A 14,078-nucleotide genomic window follows, 5' to 3' on the forward strand; every position below is an offset into this window, starting at 1 on the left:
TGAAAACCTTTACATTTTTCTAACACAACAATAAAACAGCTATTATTTAAAAAATATTATTAAATAAGGTTGTTTAAACCCATGGCTGTCAAACACATATTTTAATCCGATGGTTGCCCAACTGTTTGAATTGTGACCTGTTCTAAAAAGCTAATATTTTAGAAAACATGTAGAAATGTAAACATTTTGGTAGGAAATGTGCTTTCACTTGATTACGAGAAGAAAAGTAAAAAATACTACATTTTTTGAAGGCAAATCCCAACCAATAGGTCCAGTGAAAGAAGGTCATGTTCATGGCAAAAGGAGTGAAGTCATTTTATTTGTTTTTAATATGTATCTACAACAAGGGGGACACAGGCAAAAACGACTGACAACTTGATGAAAATTAAAACAAAACCCCAAAAGAATTACATTTATTATCAATGCATTTTCCCACCTTTTTTTCCAATAAGCAACATTTTTTTGTCTAAAGAAACTTTACAATATAAAGAAACGTACGAAGAAGGAACCTCTCATTTTACTACACGAGACATTTAGGATCTGAAACTACCCTAACATGAGATACAAAGCAACCCCCCGGGGACAGACTGCCTTATATTCAATACTGCTTTGTCATTAAGAGAAAAGAAATGAGGAACTGAACAGAAAAATCTTTACACCCCTCCAAATCCTCTCTTAACCCTCCCTACCCCTGAATGTTACAGTATTATACATCAGCACAATAGAAATACAGAAATGATCAACGTTGTGACGGTTTTACTTACAGGACAGAAAGATAGAGAAGTTCAACTGCATTTTATACAACAGTATTTCAAAGTACAGGGGACGAAACGCCTGCTCCCGCACTTTCTCTACCTCTTCTCAGCAATAAGAACAAATCTGTTTGTTATTTTTTTTTTCTCTTTACTTTCCCAAAACATTTCTCCCCACCCCATTTTAAATAGATAAAAAAAAATCCTTCATAGTAAAGTCTGTACTCTGGTACCTGGTGTGTCGGGCTGAGAGCCAGCGTCCTGTGGCTTATTTTAATTGTGGGTAGTTAAATGTCCGTGGCATTCTTTTTATTATGAAAAACTGGCCTGTTTTTGCTCTATTCTTGCAAATTCTCTGTCAAACAGTGAAAAATATGACTGTTTTGCCAACTGTACAGCAGAGGAGGGAGGCTCCTGCTCAAGAATCGCGTTTAATTTAAAGATTTGTTAAGATAATGTGTGTGACTGAGTCAGCTAAAAGGCGTTCAAACACACTCACTACAAAATGGTCGTCCTCTGAGACCCCTTGACGCCACAGCTCTGATGCACAGTGAAGCGCCACGTCTGTCAGTGATGAGGTGAAATAGCATAATAGTCTATAGCAGCTCCAGTTTGTTTCTTATCGTCAAAGACACACCATGTCTCTGAACAAACACACACAGTTGCCCCGAATCAGCACGTTTCTGATCAACTGTTGTCGTGATTTGAAAATATCAAAACATGTCAATGATATCAAAATGCATTTTACAGTATTTACAAAAAAATTAAAATTAAAAGATGGAAAGTTGTAAAAAAAAAAAAAGATAATCAGAGAGGGGTGGTGTGTTTGCTGGCCCGTAGGAAAGGTGAGGAAGGGACGGAGGTGTTTTTCTTCAAGATGACCCAAGGGAGGGAGGCCACTCGTCACAGTCAGCAGAGCAACGCCTTTACGTTTCCTGCTTTGCTCCGACATTAAAAAAACCGCCCAGGATTCGATCAGCTGAGAGCCCTTTCAGAGGGAGCGCTGCACGGGTGACAACAACATGTCTGCAAGCTGAACTGAGAGCGTGTAAAAGCAAATATCCAAAAAGCACAGACATACATCACAGTGTGTTGGGAGCTCATCAGCAAAACAAAAAACAATCCAACTACAGTTCAGCAGAGGCCATACCGCAGCCTACGCACATGTTGGAGTGAACAGTAACCTAAGAGGGCAGCGTTAGTGGAAGCAGCATGGGGGGGGGGGGGCACCTTCAGGGCCTGGGTACGGGGGTCTAATGATGGAGGGGCTGCTGACTGGATCTGCATATTTACACAGTTGCTACTAGTTCTGCAATTAACAAATAAACCAGGGATAACACTTTAAAAAAAAGTAACAATGACTCATAAGACAAATGTAAAGTACATAAATAAATAGAGCTGTGCATCTCACTGCATGGAAGATCAAAAGAAAAAAACAAAACAGGAGCCACTTCTTCTTCTGGTTTGGATGATTGAAAAAGGAGTTTAAAATCAGATTGTTGCTAAAACTTTTTTTTAAAACGAGCCAATCAGTACCTTGATGGATAAAATCTCACCTGCAGGGGGGAGTGTGCTCACATGTTACCCGGCAAATCATTTCTAATTTGAGCGCACATGTGTCTTCAATAAAATAATGTGCACTTAGAAACAACAGAAATTAGAACCTAATCTTAAAAATGATCATATCAATATCATTAATAACAATAATACAATAATAAAAATAGCAATGATACAATACGTACACAAAAAACGGGGGGAGAAAAAAAGAAAAATCACAACACCTCAGGTAAAAATGTACACACCGAGAGAACAATGCGGGCGGGCAAACTGAATCCATCGGGTGGAACAGCGACAAACAAATTGAAGATAAAAGTCCGAAGTGGTTGAGAAGCGGCTGCTAAAACGCTGCGTCCTCCTGAGAGGGGGAGACAGTCTCCTCTCCCTCTGTCTCTCTGTTTGTCCTCCTACCCTTCGCTCATTGTCTAGAACCTGACAGGAAGCCAGGGAGGCCGGGGCGGGAGTCAGAGAGGAGGCTCTTCCTGTTGCTCTGTGACTGCTTCCTGTTCAGACCGGCGGCCATCTTGCATGCTCCAGGAGGGCCAGTCTTAATTAGAGTCCCAGCATGCTCAAGGGCTGTCACAGAAGGCTGTGTGGCCGTACAGTTCCCGAGTGAGGAAGGGGAAATGGATCCCGTATGGTTGGTCAGGAAGAGGGTGTGTGTGAGGAGGGGGAGGTCGTCCAATCCGAGGTGAAGTAAGGTTTGAATTGAAGAAAAAGAAAAAAAAAATAATCAGGTGCAGGGGTACAAAAATAGGAGGGGGAAAATAAAGAAAAATACAAAAAAAGGAAAATAAAATAAAATCACACACTCATCGTCATGTTGGGTGAATACTGAAAAGAGAGAGAGGGAAGGGGGAGGAGGGCACAGATGAGTGGAGGTGTCACTGACAACATGTAAACACCAGAGGGCGCTGTCGCCCTGCAGAGGCACAGGAGCACTCAGACAGGCTCCAATACACCTGACTCATGTCAGCAATACTGCAATTACATTTTCTGATTATTAATAAGGAATGTTTTTGAGGAAAAATCTAAATTGTAAATATCACAAAAAACTTCAATATAAAGCCTTGTTTCTTCATTCTTTAAACCAGATATTTATATTAAACTACCTAAGATTGTTATGATGCTTGTATTTATTTATTTAACATTTCAAAACTTAAATGTAATGAAAAGTATGTAGTTAAAAAAAGCAACACTTGGTTATGAATGAAAGTGCACTAATGATGCCTCCAAACAGCTCTTATTTTGAAAAACTAAATGTTTTCAGATTTGTTAAATCCAGGTATTCAGTACACCATGTGGCTCTGCAGGCCGAGGGTCATAGGCCATCTAAATCTTACACTTTACAAGAAAAATGAAACGCCCTCCCCCACCCTTCATCCACAAAAAACTAAACTGTTTAACAACAACAAGACATTTGTGTCAATCAGCTGATCACTGATGCAGAGGGTATACAATGCATTAGTAAGCGGCTACAATGCAAGCAGAACATGGGATATCTTTTAAAGCCCCGTTTTTGTATATTATTCGATACAATGTACATGTTGTGCAATTTAGGAACAGCATAAGCCAGTATATAGACCTGTGCTGAAATAGGTCCCCACAGGTCTGCTTGGTTTCGTGTAACAGACTAAATCTGTAAAATTATTTCAAAAATGATGCTCCATCTCTTTGGGTCCTGTTTTCTTTTTGCAGTAATAAAATGTGTTTTTTTTCCGCATCACACTATTCTTTTTTACTGTGGGTGCTTGTTAAAGGCAGGGTACATCATGCTTCTGCTCATGCAAGTGGTCGCTCACTCTCTGGTCTTCTTATTGTACGGGCTACTCTTCCAGAAAGGGCTCCGATTGCCCTTGGTTCGGTTCTTCTTTCTCTAAAATTTGACTTGTTGGATTTGGCAAGGTTTTCAATGAGTTTGAGACGGATTGGATAACACATTTTGGAGCAGTGAAGACCTTTGCTTCAAACTACTTTTTAATCATTTGATATCTTTAATTGCTGAAAAAACACACAGGGCAGAGATGGGGTCGTTACTAAAAAAAAGTAATATATTACATATTACTTTTTTAAAAAGTAATATATTACACTACTTCGTTACTCTCTACATAAAGTAAACTTTACTCGTTACTTTACTCGCAGGGCCGGCCCGCCCCTCCCTACAGGCAGACTGCGGCGCACCTACAGTGTAAAGCGCGCCACAGTTTTGCCTCTGCGAGACTCCACTTGCACCCCCAATTACTATTGCATTAAGGAAGACATAACACAAGTCTTTCTTTTGATATGCTCTTTAATAAAATAGGCTACCAGCCTACCAAAACAAGCTAACAGTCTGTGAAACGTAAAGACACTAATTAATGAAACCAGTTCAAGACGCATTATTCTTATTCTTATCATTCTTTATGAGCGCAGTAACGGTAAGGTATCTAATTACTTATTTATTTAGTTTTCCATAACTTAGTAACAGAGATGGTCAAACTAAAGTGGTAGAGACATGGCAGAATTCCTACAATGAAGCGGGACATTGAACTGTTCACCCGTGAGAGGGCGATCAAGAAAAGAGAGTGAGCGGCCCCGTTGAGGGAGTTTACAGATGAAAAGACTCAGCCATGTTTATGCAGCACTGCACGTGGAGATGTGGACGCGCAAGTCGCGCAGATTACGTAGGCCTACATGTATATAAACCTGCGGCCAAAACCCCTCTTGTCTGTCAGTGAGTGTGATTACTTTGTAACGCGTTACCCCCGACTGCCTCTGAGATAAAGTGTCAGTTATTAAGAAGCACTGATCCATTTCTAATCAAACTATTAAAAATAGTGACTTTATAGAACTTTATCGACACCCACAGACCTAACGAGGGAACTCTCTGCTTGCATTGGTTTGTCATGAAGTCAAGGAGAACTGTTAAGGGTCGTGAGATGCCATTCACTCGCTCTACTTACACTTTCGCTTTGGAATGGGTTCAAGAAGTTCCCGCCCATTTCGCCGTCATCTCTCGGCGTTCCTGGAGGGTTGTTCATGCCCCCCATGTTATTAGGGGAGCTCTGGAAGAAGAGAGGACAACAAAAAGAAAAAAGGAAATGTTGAGACAGCGTCGATAAAGTGTTGAGTCTAAATAAATACAAAACGCTCAGAGAAGATTATTGAAAATCAGTTTTTCTCACCTTTGGCAACCCGTCCATATCCCCAGACCCTGAGGAGGGGAAAGAAACAGTTTGGTTGTGAAAACAATATAAAGAACTGTTTAAGTTGTATGAATGTCAATCAAAGTCCATCAATGATGTGTAAAGCCACTGTGTTTGAACCCACCTAGTGATCCGTTCATGTGGTGAGGCTCCATGGCTCCCATAGCTCCCATCGGCCCGTCAGGCCCCGGCCCCATAGGGAACTGGGGAGAAGATGTGAAACAAATCTTATAAACGACTGCAGTATTATTTACCATCTTAGACCACTTTGGTTCTTTAAAACACGGGTTATTGGATGTATTCTTCCTGGTTTATTTCCAGTCGGCTCTTATAGATCTCAGTGTTGCAGCATTTTGTTTCTCTAATGCTGAACTGTACTGATGCCCACTGAGGCTGTGTAATTGTAATCATTAGAACAACATCCATAAGAAATCAATCTACAGTTGCTGAAACTTTTGCGAAATCTGGAACATTTTATTTTTAAAGTAACATTATAGAGATTTTAGTTTACTTAGATCATGTGTGATACTCACATTGGGTCTGTTGCCTCCCGGTCCGATTGGATTCATCATTGTATAGATGTTTTCACTGGAGTTAGTTGAATCTGAGGAACAAAACTACTTTACTAACATGATATAAGAGGAAATATGTGAACCACTCATCACACATATGTTATCAAATAAATGAAAAGTAGACATGAAAACACTGATAATGATTGTTTGGTGACACATTTAGGCTTTTTTAGAGAGGAGAAAACGAGAGACACATCTATTTCTGACACAAGTGTTAGCGCCGGGGACATAGTTAATTGACGCACCACCTGGGCTGGGCATGATGGGAGTTCCTGGTGGACCGCCTCCCCCTGGAGGACCCTGAGGAACAATTAGAAATAGAGGTTAAAATTGAAATCATATTGATTGATACATCTTCTTTTTTTTTTTTTATTGATTGATTCATTTATTTCTTTTTTTGATTGATTGATACATTTTTATTTCGAACAAGTAAAACTACAAAAACAAAACAAATGTTGCAGTGCATAGTCATGTAAAACAAATCAAAACAAAAAAATGACAAAACAAAAAATGACATTTACAACAACAACAACAACAACAACAACAGCATTAGCAACATAAACAGTGCCACATCTAATGTTCGAAAAGGAGTGAGAAGAAGTATAACTTATTTAATCTCACCCCCTTGTCCCTAAATGATTTATTTATAATTTGTAATCTGCAATAATTATCATGTAATCTGCAATAATTATCATGTAATCTGCAATAATTATCATGTAATATATAAATCATATAAAACAAGTATCAGTACAACTAAATGCTGTAAACAGGAGAGCTGCTTTTTGACTCATTCAAACTCACCACATAGTTTCCTGGAGATGAGGAGGAGTATGCTATCTGCAGGGGGAGAGGAAACAGATAATCAGATCTGAGGACACTGAATGTGAATCCATACAGGGTGGACAGAATAGGAAGAACACTTTGAATCCAATACACCAGTGCACACTTTTGTGAAGCTTATACATGTTTAGACTGCGTCAAAGATGAGTTGTTTAAATTCTATAGTAAGTTTTTTGTTCCAGAGTTTGTATGGTAAATGTCTATTTCACTTTCATTCAGAGAAATAGCCAAAAGGTTTATCATTCTTACTGATGGACACATATTGTGATATTTGTGTAAAAGCAGTACAAATGACAAAATCAACAGCACTCGGAGCACTAAAGGTAAAAGTAAGGTCTTTCTTTGCCTATTTTTAGGTCATGTGTAAAGGTCAAGGCTTTCTGACTCACAGAGTTAGCATTCGGTCCAGGCCACGGCCCTCTTCCTCCGGGACCCCTGAAGAAAAACAACGAAAATAGAAAGATTCAAAGGAAGAAAGAACGCAAGTGACAAACTGCACCATGACAATGGTGTGAAGAGTGATGAAACAGAAATAACTGTTATAAAAGATCTAGCAAGACAAGAGATTACCCTGTGACTCAAAGAGACGTTTAATTCCACTAGCTATATGTTTTAACTTACATGTTCATTCCTGGCATGGGGCCGCCCATGGAGTTTGGAGGTGGCCTCATACCTCCATAATTCTGTAAGAGAGAATGTTAAAACATTGTAAGAACAATTAACAATGAGTCTTTATCGAATCTCAACAATATTCCTGCATTTGGTGAAGCTGGGACTGTTTGTCTCGGGTACATGAGACTACAATTCAAGAAAAGATACATAACTATTGTGTGTATATTTCATAAGAATCTCAAAATATTGATATAAAGAAGTTGCATGCTTCAAACTTTTAGCAGCTACTAAAGTGTGTGCGTGTGTGTGTGTGTGTGTGTGTGTGTGTGTGTGTGTGTGTGTGTGTGTGTGTGTGTGTGTGTGTGTGTGTGTGTGTGTGTGTGTGTGTGTGTGGCTGGTCATACCTGTGGGCCCATAGCCATTCCTCTAGGAGGGTTCATCCTCATTGGTCCACCCATGTTAGGATGTCCTGCAGGAACAGACACACAGTCTCACACACTGCGACACACTACACATAACCCACTAGGCTCGTGTAAATCCACATATGGCTCCTAAATCAGGAATTAAGACGTGCCGCAGACAATGCTTCATCCTAATCCCATTAGTTGTAACCCGCTGGCCCCTCAAGCTGTAATCTGCAGCTAAAATCACCACGGACCCCTCACTGAGCCAGACAGACACCGTGCTCAATGCACACAGGAAAAATGAACTGACTTTGTTCAACAATCTGAATAGATTTAAGATATATAGAACAGAAAAGACCTGGCTGCTATCAACTGTGATCACTTTGGGTGACGCAAGGATAACTGTGTCAAACTAAAATGCGGAATATTTCCAAAATGAGCTCTTGCACATTTTTTCATTATGAACTGAATTTCTTTGGCTCTTCTTTTTTTGGTTAATAAAAACATAAAACTGGAAGGTGAAATATAACTTATGAGGATCAAAATCCTAATTAGGGTGACCAAGTTAAATAACACTTTTAACCCTTAGATGCATAAGTGGGTCTTTTTCGACCCGGTGAGGTGGTTTTCTTGAAGTATCTTTGTAATTACATTTTGTTATCATTTCATATTCCAGCTATTCCTCAAAAAACATGTTTTGGATATAACATTACATGTCACTTGTTAGACGATTTTATCCAAAGCGACTTACATACTCAATACTGTGGACAATCCCCACAGGACCAATTTGGGGTGAAGTGTCTCAGGGACACAACGACATGCTGACTGCAGTGGGGTTTGAACCTGTGACCCCCTGATCCGAACACCAACCCACCGAACCACACATTTTAAATTTAAATTTTAAGAAATTGTAGTTTTTGTATTACTGCCTCAAGCTTCCATAATTGGGTCAAAAATGACCCGCATGCATTTTCTATGGAATTTTTTTTTTTTCAAAATGTTTTTATAAATATTATTATAATTATAAATAGTGAAATATTAAATTTAAGTAATTAAATAAAGTGATTTTTCTTAACCAAAATGACAAAAATGGCATAAAAACACATTATTCTAATACGGGTCCTTTTTGACCCACTTATGGAAGAGTGTCAGTCACTCGTGCATCTAAGGGTTAAAGAAATTTAATATCACATACAATAAGACTAAATACCTGCTTCACATTCAAATGGACCACATTATAAAATAGCTTTTTTTTTAAGCTAGTTGGAATGATAAAAAAAAAACTTCTATTTTTAACTTAATACACTGATATGTATATACTTTCTTTTAAAGTAGTCGTTCTTGGTGGAAACGGGAATAAATGCATACATTTTTATGGACAAATAAAGTAGTTGTTTGGTTGAACAATTAATCAACATTGATCTATAATGTAAACAATAATAAGTCACAGTCATAGGGGAGTCATAATCTATCATAGACAACCCCCTTTATACAAAATGAACATGTCTTATAATAAGAAACCCCCTTAGAGTTTCGAGAGAGGTCCCGGTCTTACCTTGCGGTCTGATCGTTTCCAAACTGTTTGGCAGGAGAGGCTGAGATCCAGGGATTCCCCCCGGAGGCTGAGGACACACAGGACTCATTACAATACTCACTCACTACAACACAACAACACAAAAGTGGGTAAGAAATAAAAAAAACAAGAGAAAAACAAAAACTACTGAAGTACCTGATTTGGCATTCGGAGTCCGGGGCGCGGTCCACCTGGATACCGTGGTGACATGAAAGGCTGAGGAAAGAAATGAAGGAAAGAGGAATAAAGGGGGATTGGGGAAAGAAAAGGTAGGGAACAGAGGAACACAGAGAAAACAACATTTTCATTATTGACAAATCCAAGAGCACTCAGCAGGGGCGGCACTGAGGACACACAGATGGACACAGTGTGGCTGGAGAATGGAGGACGACACTGAAATATCAACACACCTCCCGAGACACATCAAAAACACACTACAGCTACTCAGTATTTTACTGTTTTTAACAATGCTTGCTTCTGCACACACTCATGCCTAGATTTGTGTGTGTGCAGGTTAATGTGTGTGTGTGTGTAGAGACGGCGCTCACACAGCTCCCTGCCTGCTCTCACTGTGGTGTAAGCTGATTCGGCCTGTGGTCTAACTGCGTAGTTAGAGACACCTCAGGCCAACAACACCGTCCAAAAGCCTTCAGGAAGCATGTCCACACAAGATGGAAACCAGAAACCACAAGAATAAAGAGCCGGGCCGCCGCAGTTAATGGGCAAAGGCTAGCTTTACCTCCACTTCGGCATCTGTAGCTACCGTTCTGGATAAGAGTTGACACGCTGACTGAATATAATAGTTTATAATGGCTGACTATATTAAATACCTCTTACCTAGTTGGGCATTTGAGCAACTATAAACTCTGTGTCAAGTTGGAGTTGAAATTTGGACCCATCGGTTTAATATGTATATAATGATACACTTTTTACAGAAGTGCTTCAGAGAGTGAACAGTTAAATAAAACACTCAAATGAAATAAAAAAACATAAATTAAGTAAAATACTAAAACCAAGTAAAATACTGCTCATGTGTGACGTGTCCATAGTGCCTGTCTCCTGTTTTATTTATAAGGTGCAAGAACAAGTAAGCGGGGCGGAGGTGTGTGTGTGTGTGTGTGTGTGTGTGTGTGTGTGTGTGTGTGTGTGTGTGTGTGTGTGTCAGATAAGTCTGCAACCCCCCACAAGCTGCTCCGGGGGTGGGGCATGAAGTGAATTATTCATCCCACACAGGGACTGCCGATCTGGGGCCTTGGAGAGCATCGGGGCCCTGCCTCCTCTGGATGCTGGGCTTTTATTAACGGAGCAGAGCGGGACCTGAGGGGCTGACATCTACGAGGAGTTAGCCGGCACAAAGTAGAGCTAACGGGGCCCGAGGGCACGAGGGGAAGGAGCCAGTGTGCGAGCAGGTGAATGCAAAGAAAAAGAGCCTGTGTGTGAGTGAGGGGGGGATTTAGAGGGTATGAAAGAGAGAGGGGTGTTTGAGAGAAAGGGTTTGCCTCTTACCTGGCCATGGGGTCCCATCATTGGGTTGCTGGGGTTGTGTGGGGGGGGCTGTGCATGAGGGGATTGCTGGGAGCCGGGTGGTCCCTTTAAGAAAGAAGAGCGATATCAGAGAGGGGAGGGCCCAAAAGTGGGCTTTACACCTGGAGGAATTAGCCGAACAAAACCATAGGAAAGAGTTGGACGAGAAGTGGGGAGTAAGCGGGGGTCTTGAGGAGGAAGAAGAGGAGCAAAAAGATGGGTAAAGCTCTTTTAGAAGCGCGGTTAGTTGATCTGCTATGCAACAAAAACACAGGATTAAAAGCCAAAGCCCAACAGTTTTAATTTGCCCTTTAGAGAAAACAAGCCAGCATATATCAGTATTTAGCATTATTAATGATGTTTGGGACCCTCAGGTCAGGGGACTAGGTGTAGCTTTCCTCTCAGCCACATGGGGGCAGTGTTGCCAAAGGCTCACTGCAACAGGACAGGAAGCAGCAGGACAGGCGCTAGTGGCAACTTCAAACCACAAAGATGATACTGACAAAAACAAGATAAAGTTAGGGGGATTTTTCCAGCTTATTATGATCCTTCTTTGGTTCGAAAATGTCTCAGCGCCAGCCTCCCCCGAGCCTCTCCAACCCCCTGCTGTGTTATTGCTGACATTTCACCCCAAGACAAGAGGTTAACGACCCCCAATAAATAACTCATTATGCAAGAGTCCCTTTTTTCACTCTTATTGCGGTCACTGCCTTCATCTTTTCCCGTGCTTCTTTAAAATGTTGATCAGACAAAATGAGAAACAGCAGCTTGGGTTTATTGGGATGTCTTTGTTTCTTAATTATTCTAGATAAATTATTAATCCCCTAAAAAAACAAAAAAGTAAAAATAGACATGGCAGATTTGTTTACTCTTTAATCAGAACACTTGATTTGAAAATGAAACCACTTTTTGACTATTTTATTCAGATAAAGTTATTATAAAGCTAAATGTTAACATTTGAGCATGTGGAATATTTTGTTAAATGAAACCAAGAAAACAACATGATTATATTTGTCAAAGTAAGAGTATTTGAAAGTGTGTTTGGGTCTGAAGCTTGATTAAACAAGTCTAGAATCTCAAAATTCGTATGAAGCCTTTATTGCAGCAAACAACCAAAGCTTCCTGTTACAATAAGGGCACACANTCAAGCCTGAAAACGATGCAAGTAATGTTTTAAAGGGGACCTATCATGCAAAATGCACTTTTGTACGTCTTTAATACATGAATATGTGTCCCCGGTGTGTCAGGGAACTCACCAAGTGTCAGAAAACATAACTCTCTCTCTTTTCCTCCATACCCAAATCTCTAAAAACGGGGCTGCAACAGATCTGATACAGACTGATACAGATTTGAAATTGTTCTGATGTCAGAAACAAGGAGCTCCGCCTATATGGGCAACTCTCCACCTATCAGGGGAATGAGAGGTTGCCGTGACATGGTAACAGCATGGTAACATGACGCTCGTGCCCCTTTGCAGGGGGGCGTGGTCAGCTTCAGCTCATTTGCCACAGAATCAGCCCTTGTGAAGACAGGGCTGGAATAGAGCAAATAGAGCGAAATGAGGCATGGCTAAAATGCATGATCTATTTGGTATTTTGAAAAAAAACTTCAGACGTGTTTTATATAGGTATGGCCCTACAATATATTATTCAAATATAGAATGATAGGTCCACTTTAAGATACCAAATTCTTACGGAGATGAATAAAAGAGACCACCAGTATGTGAATACAAATTACCTGAGCCACTATGAAGGACCTCTTATTTAAGATGACGCATGTTTAACCAAAGCTACGTACCTTAATGTAAAAATCATCCCAAGCTCCATTCTCTTCTAATGCTGTCACAGCACTCTGGCCAATAGGCAGCCTGCCTGTGGCTCCTTGGGCCTGACGCTGTTTAGCACTGTTATAAGCTGCAGTTCTCAGAGATCTGAACCAGTCCAGATGTGGAGACGCTGCGAGGTCAGTGTCGGCCAGGGTACAGATCAACATGAGATCATGAAAACTACTCTCTCCTGACTTCTGAATAGGTGGTAATACAACCCGTTTCCCTGCAGGGGAAAAACCTCCAGGGCCCAGGAGGTGCTGAGATCTAGCGACAAAGATAAGCAGGTCTCAGAGCGGCAGGGGATAATAGTTGGAAATCCTGGCGTTATGCACTGCTAAGATGAATTATTCTTTGGCAGTCGTCGGTAGGAGGGAGGAAGACGGGGGTGTGCAAATTGGAAAGAGTCCCCTTCTCCATGCCAGCTGTCAAACTTAACTTAGTGATGTGTAGCATAGCAGGGGAGATGTAATGTTGGCTTTCACGGAATGATATAAAGACATCTGGAACATTTCTAATACTAAGTCCATCTCAGGCCTGCCTTTGGACGCTTTCATCTGAGACACATTCTGATAAAAAATGACATATCTTAAACCCACACCTACCTAAACAGTGCCATATAAGCAACATTTACTATAGAGACACCCTGGGAGCATTGCCCTGCTGGCTGACGTCAGCGAAGAAGGCCTGGATAAACAATCAACACATCTAATTGAATTTTACAGGAAACAGCTGTTGGTTCAAAAAGGCAAACAAGCTACCTTCGAAACATGAATGCTTCTCACTTTGGAGGAGGATTTGACAATAATCCATAATTTAAATGATTGGTCTGTGGATATTTATTTATAAAAGGTACAACATGTATAAATATTCACACATGAATGTACAGTATCTTATTTAGCAAAGAGGTAAATTGTCCCTTGCATGTTTACTTTAATACTTAAAAGAAATCATAACAACATACTGGACCAAAAGCAGACAAAACTGCATCCACCAAGTGTAATGTGATCACAGTTCACCCAGTTGTATATCACCGTACTCCAGGGCTCTATCTTATGATTTGATAGTTTGATTTGATCTATTTAACAGCCCAAAACCCAGACAAATGACAGCACAGAACGCGTAGAATACTTCACACATAAAGGCCCAGATACACCGGCCCGAAATCGGCAGTAAATGGGAGTCGGGCCGAACATGAGCCTGGGCACGCCCTATTCGGAGTGGTGTGCCTATC

At 40.6% G+C, this 14,078-nt stretch overlaps 2 protein-coding genes across 2 annotated transcripts in view; both read right to left on the minus strand.

The window, feature by feature from the left end:
* Positions 1 to 14,078, minus strand: part of LOC104965963 (gamma-aminobutyric acid receptor subunit alpha-6-like) — a 599,227-nt gene that overhangs the window by 281,900 nt on the left and 303,249 nt on the right. The window lies entirely within an intron of this gene.
* LOC104966240 (single-stranded DNA-binding protein 3) overlaps positions 300 to 14,078 on the minus strand; it is a 64,922-nt gene continuing 51,143 nt past the window's right edge. Inside the window, exons 7-19 of the mRNA XM_010795423.1 lie at positions 11,002 to 11,085; positions 9,652 to 9,711; positions 9,478 to 9,544; positions 7,923 to 7,987; positions 7,528 to 7,589; positions 7,296 to 7,341; positions 6,868 to 6,903; positions 6,312 to 6,366; positions 6,028 to 6,098; positions 5,619 to 5,697; positions 5,474 to 5,502; positions 5,252 to 5,353; positions 300 to 3,143 (exon numbers count right to left, since the gene is read on the minus strand). Coding sequence (XP_010793725.1) covers positions 3,114 to 3,143; positions 5,252 to 5,353; positions 5,474 to 5,502; positions 5,619 to 5,697; positions 6,028 to 6,098; positions 6,312 to 6,366; positions 6,868 to 6,903; positions 7,296 to 7,341; positions 7,528 to 7,589; positions 7,923 to 7,987; positions 9,478 to 9,544; positions 9,652 to 9,711; positions 11,002 to 11,085 — 786 coding nt within the window. The 3' untranslated portion in view covers positions 300 to 3,113. The remainder of the gene's footprint in view (positions 3,144 to 5,251; positions 5,354 to 5,473; positions 5,503 to 5,618; positions 5,698 to 6,027; positions 6,099 to 6,311; positions 6,367 to 6,867; positions 6,904 to 7,295; positions 7,342 to 7,527; positions 7,590 to 7,922; positions 7,988 to 9,477; positions 9,545 to 9,651; positions 9,712 to 11,001; positions 11,086 to 14,078) is intronic.

The sequence above is a fragment of the Notothenia coriiceps genome, unplaced genomic scaffold (assembly GCF_000735185.1).
Source record: "Notothenia coriiceps isolate Sejong01 unplaced genomic scaffold, NC01 NC01_scaffold00037246, whole genome shotgun sequence".
Taxonomy (NCBI): domain Eukaryota; kingdom Metazoa; phylum Chordata; class Actinopteri; order Perciformes; family Nototheniidae; genus Notothenia; species Notothenia coriiceps.